At 40.3% G+C, this 18,193-nt stretch overlaps 1 protein-coding gene across 1 annotated transcript in view; it reads left to right on the top strand.

Moving 5' to 3' along the window:
- Window positions 1-11,640, top strand: part of LOC104279065 (ephrin type-B receptor 5) — a 12,632-nt gene extending 992 nt beyond the window's left edge. Inside the window, exons 2-12 of the mRNA XM_009876234.1 lie at window positions 389-513; window positions 2,014-2,176; window positions 2,999-3,113; window positions 5,827-5,882; window positions 5,998-6,117; window positions 6,517-6,764; window positions 7,689-7,904; window positions 8,689-8,838; window positions 8,988-9,181; window positions 10,369-10,524; window positions 11,532-11,640. Coding sequence (XP_009874536.1) covers window positions 389-513; window positions 2,014-2,176; window positions 2,999-3,113; window positions 5,827-5,882; window positions 5,998-6,117; window positions 6,517-6,764; window positions 7,689-7,904; window positions 8,689-8,838; window positions 8,988-9,181; window positions 10,369-10,524; window positions 11,532-11,640 — 1,652 coding nt within the window. The remainder of the gene's footprint in view (window positions 1-388; window positions 514-2,013; window positions 2,177-2,998; window positions 3,114-5,826; window positions 5,883-5,997; window positions 6,118-6,516; window positions 6,765-7,688; window positions 7,905-8,688; window positions 8,839-8,987; window positions 9,182-10,368; window positions 10,525-11,531) is intronic.
- The last annotated feature ends 6,553 nt before the right edge of the window (window positions 11,641-18,193 follow it).

Here is an 18,193-nt window from a genome sequence, read left to right as displayed (position 1 = left end):
CTGCCCATGGCAAGGAGATTGAATTAGATGATCTTTAAGGTCCCTTCCAACCCAAGACATTCTATAATTCTATGAGAACTGAAATTTGAGGATCAGAATAATGTTCCAGATCAATATAAATAATTTCATAATTCTTGTTCATCGTTGACCTGTTGGATATATATTTCTTAACTTTCTTCCTGTCCAAGTTGTCAATGACTATCTTCCAAGAGTGTAGAATTTTTCCTGGATTTCTTCTGGTTATTTTATAAAGTACTTCATAGTGTGAATTAAGAGAAAATAAAGGGAGAGATGACGTACCATAATAATTTATCATAATGAATATTCAATTATAGTTCATTGTTAAGCTTATGTCTTTGCAACCTCTCCTTGCTTTCTTTTATTCCAGTCCCCTCTGCTGTCCCTATGATGCATCAGGTGAGTCGTACTACCACTAGTATCACACTTTCATGGCCTCAGCCAGACCAGCCCAACGGGATCATCCTGGATTACCAACTGCGTTACTTTGACAAGGTGAGCAGAAAGTGATGCAGTGCTCATTGTTGTATAGCTGTTACAAAAAAAGAGAACAGGGGAGTCTTCTGTCTGAAAGATGCACTCCTGGATCAGGATGGGTAAGGCAGAGAAAAATGTTTCAATTATGAGGGGAAAGGAAGCTGTAGGAAAAGCACAAGTTCATAATATAGGCTTCATTGAACACCAGCCCATCTTCATTTCACAGCTTTGAACCATTTAGGGTCAATGCAAATAAAAAAAGAGGAGATATGTGTAGCTAAGCTAAAAAGCTGTGACTAACAACCTAATGAGTTTAGCACCACCTGACACAGGTAAAAGTGGAAGGAGTTGAAGTTTCCAAATGTGTACATTGGAATTAGACTCACTGCAACATTCTGTCATGTGTCTGTGGAGGAAAGTTCTGTGTCTCCAGTTATGCCTGGACAGACATCTTGTAAGAAATTTTGGGAGGAGGAATGTACTCTCTCATTCACTAAGTGGCAGAGAGAGAATAATGGAATCATAGAATGGTTTAGGTTGGAAGGGATCTTAAAGATCATCTAGTGCTAACCCCCCTGCTATGGGCAGGGACACCTTCCACTAGAATAAAGTCGCTCAAATCCTCATCCAGCCTGGCCTTGAACACTTCCAGGGAAGGGGCATCCACAACTTCTCTGGGTAAATTGTTCCAGTGCCTCACCACCCTCACAGAAAATTATTTCTTTCTAATATCTAAGCTATATCTACCCTCTCTCAGTTTGAAGCCATTACCCCTTGTCCTATCATTACACTCCTTGATAAAGAGTCCCTCCCCTCTTTAAATACTGGAACACCACTCTAAGATCTCCTCAGAATTTTTGCTTTTCAAGGCTGAACAATCCCAGTTCTCTCAGCCTTTCTTCACAGGGGAAGTGGTCCAATCTCCTGATCATCTTTGTGGCCCTCCTCTGGACTCACTTCAACACATCCATGTCCTTTTTATGTTGGGGGCCTCAGAGCTGAATGCAGTACTCCAGGTGGAATCTCATGAGAACAGAGTAGAGGGGGAGAATCGCCTCCCTTGACCTGCTGGCCACACCTGGTTTGATGCAGCCCAGGATGCAATTAGCTTTCTGGACTGCAAGCTGACATTACTGGCTCATACTCAGTTTTTCATCCACCAGCACCCCCAAGTCCGTTTCTGCCAGGTTGCTCGCAACCCACTCGTCACCCAGCCTATATTTGTGCTTGGGATTGTCTCACCCCAGGTGCTGGACTTTGCACATGGCCTTGCTGAACTTCATGAAGTTGGCGTAGGCCCACCGAGCAACCCTTTCAAGGTCCCTCAAGGTTCCCTTCAATGTGTTACCTGTTATCTATTATCAGTTACCTGTTTATGTGCTGGAATTATAGGATGGCAAATACAAAATTGTTCTCCATTCACATCTGTTATGACTCCAAATCTAGCATTCCTTGATGAGGAAATCAAGCAATGTGTGCAGAAGTCTCACATTCCTTTTTTCTCACTAATGTTCACAGGCAGAAGATGAAGATAATTCATTCATCTTGACTAGCGAAACCAACATGGCCACCATATCAAATCTGAGCCCAGGCAAGATCTATGCCTTCCAAGTAAGAGCTAGAACAGCAGTGGGCTATGGTCCGTACAGTGGAAAGATGTATTTCCAGACTTTAACAGGAAGTAAGTGCTACCATTTTGTACTCAGATCTGCAGGGGACCATCTTTCACTTGTGTGTGTCCCTGAGTGTATTAGCTTAGTCCCTGAAGGACTGCTACCAGACACTACTGCTCAACTTGTATTTCTGTACATCATAATTTCCATATGCAGATTTGTTCACTCAAAGAAGCTTCATGCTGTCCGAGCGTATTGTTTACACTGCCACCAGATTCCCCAGTCCTATTTCTTGCTGCCTCTGCACATCTAGAGCTCTCTTCAGGATGGTGTTGCCAAACATAGCACTATACACTGCTGTAGTTTGGTCTTCAGCTGTCAACGGGACACCTTAGAGCTGAATGCTCTGTGCAAGTCTGAAAGATAAGTGGAACACAGGACATAGAGCTAGAAGCTTGCCTTTAAGCAGTATCACCATCATGCAGAGAGGAATATATTACCTTGTCATACTCCCTGGTCTAGATCAAAGGTACTTATGTCTGTCATCTACAAGCTGAATTAATAGGAGACAATGGGATCATAGCCCAGGTGTAAAGCTAGCTTACACTTCAGTGGCTAACCAGGTGTCAGTGAACCAGGGAAAGGAAAAGTGGATTAAGGGGGAGCGCTGGCTTTCCAGAGGCAGAAAGACAGGCACTGGAGAAGCACGGTGACTGAAAGGGTAGAGGGATAACCAAGTCAAGCATTTGTTGAATAGCCAGGACTAGCCTGGGAAACAAAGAGCTGGTAGGGATGGAATCATGCATGAGATCGAGGTGAGTAGAAGGGAGACTCTAACATTTCCTGTTCTCTGTGTTTGTGTGTGTGTATGCATGTGTCTTCCTTGCCAGAAGAGCGTTCGGAGATGGTGCAGGACCGACTGCCGCTTATCGTGGGCTCAGCGCTCGGTGGTCTAGCCTTCCTGGTAATTGCTGCCATTGCCATCCTTGCCATCATCTTTAAGAGGTGAATTCCTTGACCTACTTGTGTGCACTGCAGACAGTGGAACTTTCTTACCCCTGCTACGTAAGCCCGTCATAAGGGAAGGAGCCTGATCTATATTTATCCAGATGTCTTTGAGATGCCATTTTCTAATTAGGGGAAGATCCTGCCCCGTTACTCCTATCTAAGGAGCCTCTCCTTTGGTAAACCACTCATGCTGGTATTTGGCTTCTTAGCAATTCACACAAGGGAAGCATTGAAAACTGGTGCTCAAAAGGTATTGAAATGCATCACTGTAAAAAAGGGACTGTAAATTGAATTTTAGGCAAGCGAGTGAAGAAAGAAACAGTAGAGTGAAGAAGGACTGGTAAAATAAACATTTGGATCTACTTATTTAGGAGGTGCTAAATACCCTTTAACCAAGGACCAAGAGACAATAGCTCCTTTTCTGAAGAATAAAATCTGTACAACACCAGTGGTTTTGTGCAACACTAACTCATAAACTATAATACTAACTCATAAATTAGAGGTTCAAGAAAGCACGTACCACTTTTGGAAAGAAAAAAGGGCAGATAAATCAATGTAGAGATAATCTGTTATGGGAACAAAAGAGGACAGAAGTTTTAAAGAGAAAGAGAGAAAAGTGGGCATTGCTACTTTTGTACATGTACAGAAGTAAACAATGGGGGGCTTTTTATATGAAGAAAAGGAACAGTCATTACCTGCTCCTTGAATTTACTGAGGTTTGAATTTAATCACTTAATCTAGATTGTCAGAATGGATTTCTGTATCTTTGCTCTCCTTTGCCTCTGCACTAGAGGGACTTTTTCAGCTTTTTCTGCTGACCTAATAAAATGTATAAACTACTTAAGAATGTGACATCTATTTTTAATCATTTCTTTTTTGTTCTCTTCCCTTTTCTACATTTGTTTTCTCCTGTGTATATTCTTTTTTAATATTTTTCTTTCTGGAATGAAAAGGATTAACAAATATTGTTATATTTGCATTGTTGCCTCCTTCTGTAGGTTTGGACTGTTACAAATATGATTTCTTGTTATAGCTGGAAATGTGTTATTATGTGCACAACTCAATAAAACATATATTTAAAAAAAAATAAACCAAACCCAAAATAAATTAGTATAACCAAAACTCTGTGGAGGAAAGACATTAATGGGTTTTCTGTAAATGTATCTGCATAATAAGAAATGTCATAAAAGACTCACTTGTACTTGAAGGATCATGTGCAATTTATAGACAGTTGTTCAGAAAGAGATAGCAAATTTGTACTTTCAATTTGCAGGTTTGAAGAAGCAGGAAATTGGAAACATCACATTAATTGAATAATTCTTTAATAGGTTGAAAATACGTAGATTCAAATGCTACAGTTTTAACTTCTTTTTGTAAGTTGTTGGTACACATTTTTCAGGCAATACACAATGTGTAACACCTCTTTTGGCTAGTTTTTTTAAATGATTGAAAACCATTAGCGTGTCAGATAACCTGTAAAAACCCCATGAATTTAGACTGACTTTCAGATGCAACAGCGTCTAATTGAGTTAGAACTCCTAGGTATAGGTCCCCAGTAAAGCAGAACAGATTTCGAAGGTAAAACTATCTGTGATTTTGCAATCTTAGCAGAATTTAAAGACATAAGCCTGCCAAAAGTAACCCGTTAGTGTAACAGAATTATTTTAGGAAAGTAGCAATGTTTCATGATACTCTGTCATCATCAGCTAGAAGGTCTTGTACTGAATCAGCAAAGCATATGAGTTGACACAAATCCATGCACACAACAGGGATACTAAAGGATACCAGAGGGTTTGATTTACAGTCTAGTCAGTGTGATTTAGAAAAGATTGTAAACTAGCATGAATTGTACATTTTTGGAAAAGAAGTATAAATACCATTGGGAACAAAAGAAGTGACTTCAAAATGGAAAATATGTTTAGAGAAAAACAAGGATAAGATGAAACTTATAAAACAGCTAGATCACGTGGGAAAAAATTACTTGAATCATACACATTTAAGAGGAGAATGAAATCTGAGAAAAGTCTGTGCTGAGAAAGACTTACGCTTACTGAAAATTAGATGCATATATGCAATAAATATTACAAAATATTACAGTAATAAAAAACATACCCATTTTGATCTGCATATGCAAAAATCACATCATGGAACAGCTTTCTGTCCTTCTGGCTATGCATGGTTGGTTTTGGATACCATATTTATGAAAAAAATAGTCGAAAGAAGTACTATTAAGAGACCAGGAGGAAAAATAAAGCAGAATTAATCTTGGGAAAAATTATACAAATTAAGCATGAGAGTAAATAGCTCTTACAATGTTTTTGAAGAACTTAAAAGACATCATAGGAGATGGCTTAGATTAGTATTGAAAAGAATAACCTGTTGTAATTAAGCAAAATTAAAATGCAAATTTATCATGAACAGCAAGAAAATTTGCAAGACAGTGATGTTACACTGTAATTATTTTTTTTTTTTCCGAGTAATGCTGGAGGCCCTAGCATTTGTCATATCTAAAACAGGAAGATGGCAATGTAAAAGCTACCATATAGAAAACAAACATGTAGTGGTTACTAACAGATGGGCAAGATCTTAACATCCATCTTCTACACCTTAATTCAAGGAATCTCTGAGTAGTGCATTAAGAAGCCTACCCTAACGTGCTATTAGAGAGTCTGGTGTGTGTTTTGACTTTCCCTTCCTTTATGTCCTGCAGGAAAAGGCGAGAGACTCCATATACAGACCGCCTCCAGCAGTATATCACTACACGAGGTAAGAGTTCCAGAGCAACAGATGGAAAGGGTCTGTGTCATTTCAGGACTCATTACCACCCATATCTCACAGGGTTTGATTCTAGTGATGGTTTGGGCTGTCTTCTCCACTGTAGGACTTGGAGTGAAGTATTACATTGATCCTTCAACCTACGAAGATTCCAATGAAGCTATTCGAGAATTTGCCAAGGAGATTGATGTGTCCTTCATCAAGATTGAGGAGGTCATTGGATCAGGTAGTGTGAGAAACTGCAGATATTGAAGTGTCTTCTTGTTCACCTTGAGACCTAGGACATGACTGGCCTGAATTGGACCCAACCATGGTACACAAAGTGTCTTGAGATAGCTAACCTTCATTTTTATGAAAATTCACCTTAACTTACTTACCCTTAGATGCTGGCTCCAAACAAAATTTAAAGCATTGTTCGAAGACTCAGAGCTCCTCATTTAAACCTTGAAGATGTAGTCTTCAACCTGAGACTTCATCAGGCACTTTACCTTAAATCCAAACAGTCCTAGCAACCCTATTTCCAAGCAGTGCCTGGAGTCTTCCACAGTAGAATGTTTTAGCGCCCCCGACTAAAATTCTTTGCTGTGTTTCCTTACCTGAGGTGTGTTTCTTCCCTCCCTGACAGGAGAGTTTGGAGAGGTGTGCTTTGGGCGTCTAAAACACCCAGGGAAGCGTGAATACACAGTAGCTATTAAGACCTTGAAGTCAGGTTACACAGATGAACAGCGACGGGAGTTCCTGAGTGAGGCCAGCATCATGGGGCAATTTGATCATCCCAATGTCATCCATCTGGAGGGTGTGGTCACAAAGAGCCGACCAGTCATGATTGTCACAGAGTTCATGGAGAATGGATCGCTGGATTCCTTCCTCAGGGTACCAGAACCAGAGTCTCCCACAACTGCTACCTCTTCATCTTGCTGTGTGCCAGTCTCAGATCTGATAATTTTGCCTGTCCTTCCTCTTCACTCCTGTCTCTATAAGTCCTCAGTTGCTCTCTTCAGGTGCAATAGAAATAATAGCAAATTACCAGAGTAAGTGGTTTTGAGCCAACATGGTGAAAATATTCCAAAATCTCACTCATCGTATAAAAATTCTTCATTATTTTAGACTTCTCCAGCTCAAATAATAAATGGTAAACAGTACTATATTGTTTATCTTTGTTCACAGTCTTCCAATTCCTTATGTGCATGCTCCAAAATTTGTCATTCTAAAAAGGTTTTGCAGAGTTTATTCCACTGAATATTTAAAGTTTCAACATTTTAAGGAAGTAAGGAAAGTTGTAGTTATTTCTGGACTCAGAGTTCCCAGTGTTTTTACTAATAATGAAACATAATACAGACATTCTTGTAGTACAGATGCTTCATTCCTTTTTTTTTTTACAGATCCAAATGCTTTGGCTGGCATATTTTGAAGAACACATGAGCCTATTTTGTAGAATTATACAGAAGCGATTGTAAAGATCTTGAAATAATAAGAGCAGATTTGTCTGCTCCCATTCATTTAGTCATCTTAGTAGTTAATGACACTAGGTGTAGGATGCTAAAGGAAAATACGGCCATAAGATGAAATTTGTCTTCAGAAAAAGGTCACTGATGTCTGACTTCATTTGAGATTCATTGCTTTAAGCCCACCCTCCTTTCTTATTTGCTGTTCCTGAACCTTCAGATTTTTGCCGAAGTTAAGATGTATGTTCTCTAACTTCATAAGTCCACCTTGTTACCTTGCTCTTTGTTAGTCTTTCATGTTGACTTCCTGTTCTGTGGTCATAAAAGCCTGTATTTGCTTCCTCACTTGCAGCAGAAGGAGGGACAGTTCAGTGTGTTACAGCTGGTGGGAATGCTACGGGGAATTGCAGCTGGCATGCGCTACCTTTCAGACATGAACTATGTGCACCGTGACCTGGCAGCACGTAACATCTTGGTCAACAGTAACCTTGTGTGCAAGGTGTCAGACTTTGGTTTGTCCCGCTTTCTAGAGGATGATGCTTCAAATCCCACCTATACTGGAGCTCTGGTGAGTTACCTCTATGGAGTGAGTTACCTCTATGCAGTGCTGCCAGCTATGATTTTTTTCCATGTTCCTCCTTGATTTGGTGTACCCTTTTTAGTTAGTCTTGAGACCGAAGAGACTAGTGGCACAGAGTCTTCAATCTTGTGGGCTATCTCTTCCAAACCAGTAAAAATTAAAAATAACTGAATATCTGCTCCACTCTCGTGTGAAATGGAGTCTCAGTGGTGCTCTTTGTAGAATGATACTTTGTTTGGCAGGTCATACCTGCAGTCAGAGAGGTCAACATGGAAAGAGGAAGGAGTTAATACTAGCCACACAGTGTTGCAGGTTGGGATTGTTTAAATGGCTTGAGATTTCCAAATGTTTGTGGCTTTCAGGAGAATTTTACTATCTACCACCTCTCAAATGCTGCATCAAAGAGCTATACAAATTAAAATCTATTACATCATGGCATTTATGATTATGTCCCTTCTCATTGCATAGAGTTTGTGCTAGATGACATTTAAAGGTCCCCTTCAACACAAAGCGTTCTATGATACTATGATTTGTAGGAACAAGGAGGCATGATTCTGTTTTTTTTAACCTGTATTTGTCAATAGAACAAGATGGAAACCTTGGATATAATTTGAATTTAAACCAATAATGTCTACAAGACAGCATCAACTAGCCTGGCATCCCATGCTCTGAGTTTTGTTGTGCTACCGGTATCTGATCAGTTCATTGATGTCATTTTCACAAATAGTCCTTATCTCACTAACATTATGGTTGCTCTCTGACTGCTTTCTAGGGCTGTAAAATCCCTGTTCGTTGGACTGCCCCTGAAGCTGTCCAGTATCGCAAGTTCACCTCCTCCAGTGATGTATGGAGCTATGGCATTGTCATGTGGGAGGTGATGTCCTATGGTGAGAGACCTTACTGGGACATGTCCAATCAAGATGTAAGTTTTATAAGGGGTGAGAATGTACATCCGCCTCTCTGTCCTGCGTCAGTTCAATTAGAAGAATGTCATATACCATCGAGTGATTGAAGCTTGTTTGTCTTTTGTTTTCCCAGCTGTGATAAAGCTTTGTCCTTCTTTTCCTGCAGGTAATTAATGCTATTGATCAAGACTATCGCCTGCCACCACCCCCAGACTGCCCCACTGTTTTGCACTTACTGATGCTTGACTGCTGGCAGAAGGAGCGAGTCCAGAGACCCAAATTTGAGCAAATAGTCAGTGCTCTAGATAAAATGATTCGCAAACCATCTGCCCTTAAAGCCACTGGCACTGGGAGTAGCAGGTGAGATGAAGATTTATTGCAAAATAATAGGGCTTGTCTTTTGGCATCATGAGGAAAAGCAAGTACTAAATAGGCTATATAGTATCTTTTCCAAGCCTTTCATCTGGGACTGGGAACAAATAGGAGGGAAAAAAGTGAAAGGGTTGGAAGAACTGTATATCCTGATTCACTCAATAGGTGGTGAGGAGTTCTGAGTGCTGAATATGAGGGGAGGTAAATCTCTTGATAAAACGCACTGAGAATGAGTGAGTGAGGGATCTTAGGGAATGGAGGGACGCATCTGGGTGCAACTACACAAGATATTCCGTGATCACACAGTATTGTGTGTTCACAATAGGTGACAAAGAAAGGGAAGATGTCTATAGCTAAGACTAATTAGAAATAGATCTTACATCTCATATTTTACCAATTGCATGTTTCAGCCTGATGGAACCAGAGGCAGGAGATCAGCAAAGGAGAAGTCTCTAGAAGGGTAAATAACACTAAGATTAAATGGTTGTTGGGATGATGATGAAATTACATCCCGCAGGCGTGGAGGATTTTTCCTCGTGGTTATAAACCTTGTCTCAGTACTGTAGAGCTGAATGAGGAGAAAAGTGCCTAGTCATGCCCAGTTTACTAATAACCATGGATAAGAAGAATTATAGCTTTGAGACAAATTCAGATGATGGGGAGAAGAGCAAATGCTCTTTTATTGTCATTTATTTGGCCTTTTACTGCTATACTTTTGTCTGATGAGTGTTGGAGCTGAAACAATGCACTCATTGTCTCATAGGTTACTTTCTGAATCAGGGAGTGCATCTAGGAGAGGGAGAGCTAGTCACAAAGATAAAACGGTGTAAGTTCTCTGTTCTGCCTCAGAAACTTCCTCACTGCAGCTCTTTGCCCAGCTAATAGGTCTAGATCCAGAAAGTGTTGAAAGATCTGGGGCAACAAGGAGAGAATGTGCCTAAGAGAGTATAAAATGGGAAGGAAGGCTGATTGTTTTCAGGCAGAAAAGGAAATACAGTTAGTCTAGAAACAGGGCATCAAGATCAGGACTTTAGGAATTGGGGCATGAAGAACAGTATTATTCTCCGTAATGTGCTCTTCAGGGATTGCATTCTCTCTGTCGCATAACTCTTACCTTACTAGTGTAGGCAGCTGATGCTGGTAACTTAGGTTTTTAGAACCTTCCTCTTTTGCAGATCATCTCAGCCTCTCCTGAGCAACTGTCCTCCAGATTTCCCTTCACTCAGCAATGCCCATGAGTGGTTGGATGCTATCAAGATGGGCCGTTACAAGGAGAATTTTGACCAGGCTGGTCTGATTACATTTGATGTCATATCACACATGACTCTGGAGTAAGTAGTGTGGCAGAAGATACCAGACACTGAGTTTTCCATGCAGAAAGTCAAAGCAGTTTAGTAAGAGCTGTATGGACAATACATGCACAATAAGTGGGAAGCCAGAGCAAAGTAGCTACTGTTTCTTACCTCTTATTAGGGCCTCTGAACACCCTCAACACCACTTTATATTGGTAATGTGTTTCTATAAGCACAAATATTGATCCCAGGTACACCACAAAAATATTGTCAGAGAGATACTGTTACATCAGAACGTTCATGACAGCTGCAACAGGTAATAACTACTTTTAAGGAGATGTGTAGAACCACGTATACCATGTACTAGTTTGAAGTGTTACATAGAAGAGAGGAGTAAGGAAAAGGAACATTCTTAGAATTATAGAATGGTTTGGGTTGGAAGGGACCTTTGAAGATCATCTAGTCCACTTCCTTTGCAGTAGGCAGTACATTAGGTTGCTCAAAGTCCCATCCAATCTGACTTTGAATGCTTCTGGGGACTGGGCATATACAACATCTCCTGAAAACCTGTTCCTATATCTCACCACCCTTGTATGCAATCTAAACCTATTCTTTTTCAGTTTAAAACTGTTGCCCCTTGTCCTGTTGCTACAGGCCCTGGTGAAAAGCCTCCGTTCATCTTTCTTGTAAGTCCTCTGTGTATATTGAAAGGCTGCAAGAAGGTCTCTCCAGAACCTTCTCTTTTCCAGGCTGAACAACCCCAAGTGTCAAGGTTCAACAAGCCTTTCTTCACAGGAGATATGTTCCAGCCCTCTGATCATTTTCATGGCCCGCTTTTACTGGTTTCTTTTGTATCATAACTTATCAAGTTCTGCTGACACTCTGTCTACACACACACAAGTAGAGACAGAAATCTTGTCAATTGTTTTTCAGACAAAGATACACATACACATACAACCATACATGTTTAGTTCTACAGGGAAATTGGGAGTGTTCAGAACAAGAAGCCCATTTTAACGTTTTCCACATCCTCTGTTCTCTTGCAGAGATATCCAGCGTATTGGCATCACCCTCGTTGGTCATCAGAAAAAGATTCTAAACAGCATCCAGCTCATGCGAGTCCATTTGAATCAGCTTGAACCAGTTGAAGTGTGATATTTACACCATTCTTATTCCAGTAGTCTCAAACTCTGGAAAGGTTCTGGGGGAATTCAGAGGGATTTTCACTATCTGATGAAGAGATGTCAGTATGCTACTTGAAGACTTACTGCACCCAGAGAGTGCACACTACATGTCCTGTTCCGTGAACAAAAACAAAGCCTTGCTGTGGTTTTAAAGCAGAGTTAAATAAGTGTGACGTTTAAATGTGGCTGACATCATACATTGGGAATGGGTTAGGGGAAAGTTGTAATAGTATGGAGAGGAGGTGAAATAATAGCTTGGATAGATTACAAGCACCTGTTGCCTCTTCTCTGCCACCAAAAGGTATCAGATAAGTTTACAAAGCCATCAGCAGGCTCTATTTGTGGCTGGAAGCCCAGCAAGTCTACATAATAAAGGCAACAAAATATTACCATTTTTTTCCAAATGAATGACATTATTACTACTCAGATGGAGATGAACGTCAGGCTATCACTTGTTATGCCAGCTTGGTTTGGAACTCCAGTTCCAGTCAGTGCATAATATGTGGTAAGCAATAAGACATGTCACCTAGTAAAGAGATCGAGAGTAAAGGGCTCTAAATTCTATGCTATTTCATCTGCAGTTCTTGAGTCTCCTCCATGATCCAGGAGGGAAACTTACTCATCCTTTATTCTGATGCAATAAACAGCAAGTCCTTGGCTCTACACAACTCTATGGGATTGCAACAGAATGGAGCAATAAGGATTCCTAGAATCCATCCTGCTGGATCTGCAAGTGGAGAGGGAAAGAAATAGTTTCTGGTCCTCACAAGCCCGTTTTTGAGAGGAAAAGCATAAATTATGATATTATGAAATCGTGAGCTCCCGGAATTTGTCGTTTGTTCTCTTCTGATCCCTTCACAGACATTGAAGAGCATGAGAAAAAAATCCAAGGGCCTTTGCAGTTGAAAAATACTTGCTGTTTTTCTCAACCTAAGCAGCTACATCAGTGGGTACAGCTGCTTGAATATTGTTTCTGAAGAAAATGCAGACCTGAAGTAGTCAACTCCAAATAGACAATTGCAACAAGGGAGGTGAAGGTCTTTCACAAGTTCTTGTCAAGAATGATCAAGGAAGCATACTAGTCCTACAAGTCAATTCAGTCATTAAAAATGAAATAACAAAGTTCTTAGGGTTAACTGTGTTGTCTGGTAGAGGTGCATGAGAATGACCTGAATGACAGAGCTTATGTCTCCCTTCAGACATTCCAGTAACTGCTTAAGGAAAGATCTGCTTTGAGGAGGAGCAGAGCTTCAGGACTCTAATGTATTTATCCCTATGCAGGAATATTAAAATATGAAGCTGAGCTTGAGAAGACGACTCATAAACTATATGTTTGTCCACCTCATCAACACATAGAAAGGAAATGGAAATGTCCATCTTACCACTTGTCTACCTCACCAACACATAGGAAGGGAAATGAAAATGGCCTTGTTAAGAAAAACTGCAATGAAGACATTACATAAAAAGATACCTTCTTTGTGTATATAGAGGAAATAACCCTTGCCCTTCTGATCTGTGCCCATCTGTTGGCTCCCTGTGAACTAGTCATGAACTTACTGTATTTCTCCAGCTGTCAAGGTTCAAATAGCCCAACTCCTGTGGATACTATTTCTGTGCAGATTTAAGGATACCCGCAGTCAGCCCAGCAACTGAAGACTGAGAAGCTACGTTTAATAGTTATTGAAAAGCCTTGTAATATGATAGGATGTGCTCCAGAATAATTGCCTTAGAACAGTCAACACAATTCACACTCTTTATCACATCAGTAGACTAACATAATTGTTATTTTTTCATATTTGAAGAGGGAGGATAGCAGTGCATTCTTTAAAGATGTAAAAAAGTCAATAAAAAAAATCTAAGAAAACAAGAATAAAACATTCATGGCAGTGAATAGTGTGGATTAAATAAATTAAAAAAGTAATCAGACTAGATTGAGTCCAAACCTAGAAAACTTGAATATGCTGTTCTTTAAGGGGTTTCTACAATCTTGTAATTCTCACAAGTCCAGTTACGTGTGTGCTGACTGACTGTCAGCTCCATCTACAGCATCTGAGCCTAAACAAGTGTTTTCAGAAAAGCATATCGAGCGGGAGATGTTGAGGGCAATCTGATCTCCAGTACCTTCCATATGTATTCACCAGAGAACAACGATGCATGTATGCATATTCATATATGAAAACTTCTAGAAGTTCTGCAGGCGACCTGGGGAAACACGGCAGGCTATGTTATGCATGGTGGAAAATGGATACTTGGATTCTTGGAAAAATGATTTCTTGGGTGGTGAAGATTAGTGGAGAAATGACTGATCTAGCTCAAAACCTCTTTTTGGCCTTGTGGAAACTTAGGCGCAGAAAATACATTCTCTCTCTTCATGCAATGGGAGACAAAATGGGAGCATTGTCCGAATCTCATTCCAATGACAAAGAGGTTGTAATACCCCGTTATAGGGAGCTGCAGTGATGTGAACTGCTTGGTGGTTGCTCAGGTAGTAGGACATTATGGCAAAGTTGTTCACTGTCAGGAGAGAGGGATTTACTTGCTATACCCAGACAGGCAAATAGTGATTGGACTTCGTAGATCTCTTCTTCCCCCTGTTCTGAGGCAAGGTTGCAATGTCCCTATGGTAGTTCCAAGGGGTCAAATGTCAAGACATGCTGGCTGTGGTAAGAACTGCACAAGGACAGGCTTGGAATCACAGACAGAGTGCAAAAGGATAACTGTTTCCTGTAAGAAGTCTTCCCATCCTCGTATTCCCAGGGTGTTCCTTATTTTCAGAGTATTTAACTTCTTCCATAATTAGAAATGCAAAGGCCCCCATGTCATGATGCGCCTTGTGTTATTTGTCATCATGGCAGTCCTCAGCTCTGCAGGAATGGAGGAAAGTCAGACATGGCAAAAGCATTAGAAATATCCTGATCTCACTTTTCTCAATTATATGAAAGCAGAAATCCTACCTTCTTTTTTCACTTTTCTCAATTATGTGAAAGCAGTCACGAGGGAAAGGAGTGGGGCCCACCTAGGCACCTGATACTTGTCCTTCACTGGAAGAGTGAGAAACCGTGCAACAAAAAGCTTTACAGAGGCAAGTTAATTGTCAGAGAAGCAATGAAGTTTAACAACTTATTGTCCACGTTTGCTCCATAGATATCTATAATATGCAGTGCATAAGAGGACTGAGCAAATGCACATGTATCAATGCGTAGACCTTCATGAGGGCGTTAAGCATTTGTGTGAAAACTCAGAAGAGTCGTACCTATAGTTGGAAAGAATATATTGCAACAATAGCTTTTCTACTTGAACACAGGCTTTCCACTATCTGGAAACAGGAAGAAACTTCAAGGCAATTACTGTATGTGATTATTCCTGGTGAGGTTCTTTGCACTTGCCTTTTTGGTGTCTGTAGATGAACGGTCTCCCGGACAGACAACTGTCTGTGCACCAGTATGTCAATTAATGTATTGTGCTGCTAAAGAGCACATCAGGCAAGCAAGTTCCTACCTAGGTTGCTTCAACAGCCAAGTGGAATTTGCTGCTAGGCCCTACATATCTGTGTAGTCCTTGCCTACTAAGCCATGGCATGTTTATGTTAAAAGCAGGTTGTGCTCACTCAGAGTATTCAAAGATAAGCACATAAGCTAACATTTTCCGCATCCATGCCTGAAATTATGTTGAGGAAAGGCTTGATGATACAGTGATTTCTGTGTTTGACATCTAAGTAGCCTCAGTGCATGTGCAGATGACGTGGTTTGCAGTCCCTAATTTTTATTTTGTTTGGTTTTTAACATTCAAGGATGTAAACTTAGTGTGTAGTTTGACAACAGTATATGAGAGCTAGCTGAGGGAGAACAAGTTGCTTAATGCTACCAAAGGAGAGCTGGAAGAGTATTCTTAGTACAAATATATCCAGCACCCGGGACTATAGAAACAAAGAAGCTGTTCTAGCTTCCTTAGTCCCAGACAATTCGTATGTTATTAAGCTGAATGAAACCTCTCGGTGTGGTAGGAAATCATGAGCAATGTCAAGGAACTTACCTGTAATAAATGAAAAATTGTAGAGTTGTTCTTACCACTGGATCTTCTTTGGTGAGGGGTTCCAGCCAACAATTCTACCTGGGGGCTACTCTAAGTGAAGGAAATCAGCTTGAATCCATTTTGGTTTTTGCACACTTTCTCACCAGTCAGCTACGCAGCTTTTGTTGAGTAACAGGTGCAGCTAAGCAATAGATTTGAGTTCAGGGCAAACCCAATTCTTTCTCTTCCCTGAAACCAGCTGGTGCTGGAGGGCATAATGCAGAGAACTGCTCACATGTATTCCATGCTAGGAACTGTTGATGAGTATCAAGCATCACATGTAAATTTTAATCTCTGGGTGTCATTAAAAGACAGCATGGAAAAGCAGACCTCATGTCCTACTAAAAAGCTAGTCTAATTCTTCACTTTTCAAATCTATGTGGACAAAATGGCACCTCTCTCAGAATTTACGTCCTATTGCAGCAGTCAAGATCATTATGCTCTGTGTATGAAGCTGTTCCGCTTCTGTGATACTGAGAGGGCTGCACTGAGCTAATGAGAAATCACTGTCTCCCAGAGTCTGCCATTTTGTAACTTCGACCTGTTCAAAGAGGAATTACTACCCCTGGTGTTCTGTTACCTGAAACACGGAAGAGAACGTTTAACTGCTCTCAGAATGCCTTGTGGTTTATATATTTTATCTCCCTTTTCTGGGATGGTAAGTCTCTTTTCCTGAAATAGTCTCAGCTGAAACATGCAGATTTAGGAAAGCATTTCAAGGTATCTTTCTAATTTCTTCAGTGACCTTTGTTCCTTGAATGAACAGTGTTGTCTTTCAATCAACTGATGTTAGAGCAAGTAACAAGTGTGAGTACAATGGTTGGCCATCTTGGCGTCTAGTTAGTAGAGTTTGGTCTCTTATTTGTGTCTCTTATACAAGACCAAGCATGCTTAGCTAATAATGATAATTCTTCTGAAAACTAATCCCTTAAATTCATGCCGTGGTAAGTGAGGCTGGATTTTTTTCTGGTTTACAGTGGCACTAGAAATTATGCATGCTGCTGGCTAAAACTAGAATTTTGGTTACATCTATGCAACTCACTCTCTCATTGCATTTTGGTAACTTTTATACAAACCTACTACTCCATTTGTACTTTTATACAAACCTACTACTCCATTTGTACATTTGGACAGCCATAACAGATTATTCATTTATAAACAGTGATGTTGCTGAGAACAGCCTCTAGTCCTCTTTAACTATATAGACTCTGCAAGTGAACAGGATATTAAAAAGAAGAAAATTGGGTTTATTAAGAGAGATCAGCTACTTTGACAGGTATTAATAAGAAGGCACTATGTGAAATAATTTATTTAAAAATAGATCTGTTAGTGTAATTCTGTTAAAAGGACAGTGATTATACTGTACTGTAATATCTCTATTATAAGTTAAGTTGAAAAACTGTTGCTATTTTGACCTGTCATGTCTGCAGACTCGTAACAAAAACAAAATAACAACAGTAGTAATAACAGCAATCATGATAAACAGCTGTGGTTTTCATCAGTTAAGGGAACCACAGTAAAAGTAGCAGCAGTCCAACAACTGAGTTTCCTGCAGTTTGTACTGAGAAGCAATGTAATTTTTGACAGGTGAAATATTATTGCAAGCTGAAAGGAAACTAAATCTCAGTTTAGGGACATACTTAAGATCATATGAACAGCTGCATAACTGCATGCACACAGAACTTAGTGAGGATGTAGTATTGGTAGGACTTCTAAACACTCCACCTTTATACATAAAAGAGTCAGAATTTAATGAGGAAAGAGGTTTTGGATAAAAAAGGACTGCTAATACAGAATTGCGTAATAGCCACTTGTTTGGCTACTCCACATAGTGGGGACCTGTCCTCTGTCTTGACTACATTATGTAGCCTAAATGTCTCTCGAACTTGAAGTAGCCAGCTTTAGAGTGCCTTAAAGTTTTGGACAGGGCTGTAGGATTTAAAGTGTGCTCAGGAGGAAGTGCTACTTTTTCCTTTGTAATGAAACACTGACTATGAGAAATACTCCAGAGACAGGCATAGGCATAACTTGGCTACCTAAATAATGAGCAATGTATTGCAGTGTCATGCTGAGTTTCAGTGCAGGCCATAAAAGTTTCTTCAGGAACTCCAAGTATGCTTGCAAGACATACTGAAACCTATGCTGCCTTGTTATTTTGACCTGGAAAAGCTAGGATGAAGCCCTTGGATTACGTCATTATATCTGCAGTGTGGCAGTCTTTTGAAATCATTCCCAACCCTGGTGGCTGGCACTAAGGACTGCACTTGGGGTATGAAGAAGACATGAAGAATCATATACTTGCAGCAGTTTCTGCACATATATGGTATTGTCTCTTTGATCTCTTCTGGTGTTGTCTTAAAGTAAATGCAGCACATGGTAAAGCAAATCTGGTGGCTGACCCACCAGAAGGCTGTGCTGCCATTCGGCAAGACCTGGACAGGCTGAAGAGTTGG

Source organism: Apaloderma vittatum, unplaced genomic scaffold, assembly GCF_000703405.1.
Source record: "Apaloderma vittatum isolate BGI_N311 unplaced genomic scaffold, ASM70340v1 scaffold1269, whole genome shotgun sequence".
NCBI classification, from domain to species: Eukaryota; Metazoa; Chordata; class Aves; order Trogoniformes; family Trogonidae; genus Apaloderma; species Apaloderma vittatum.
The sequence above is the reverse complement of the archived record's forward strand: the minus strand, read 5'-3'. Positions and strand labels throughout refer to the sequence as shown.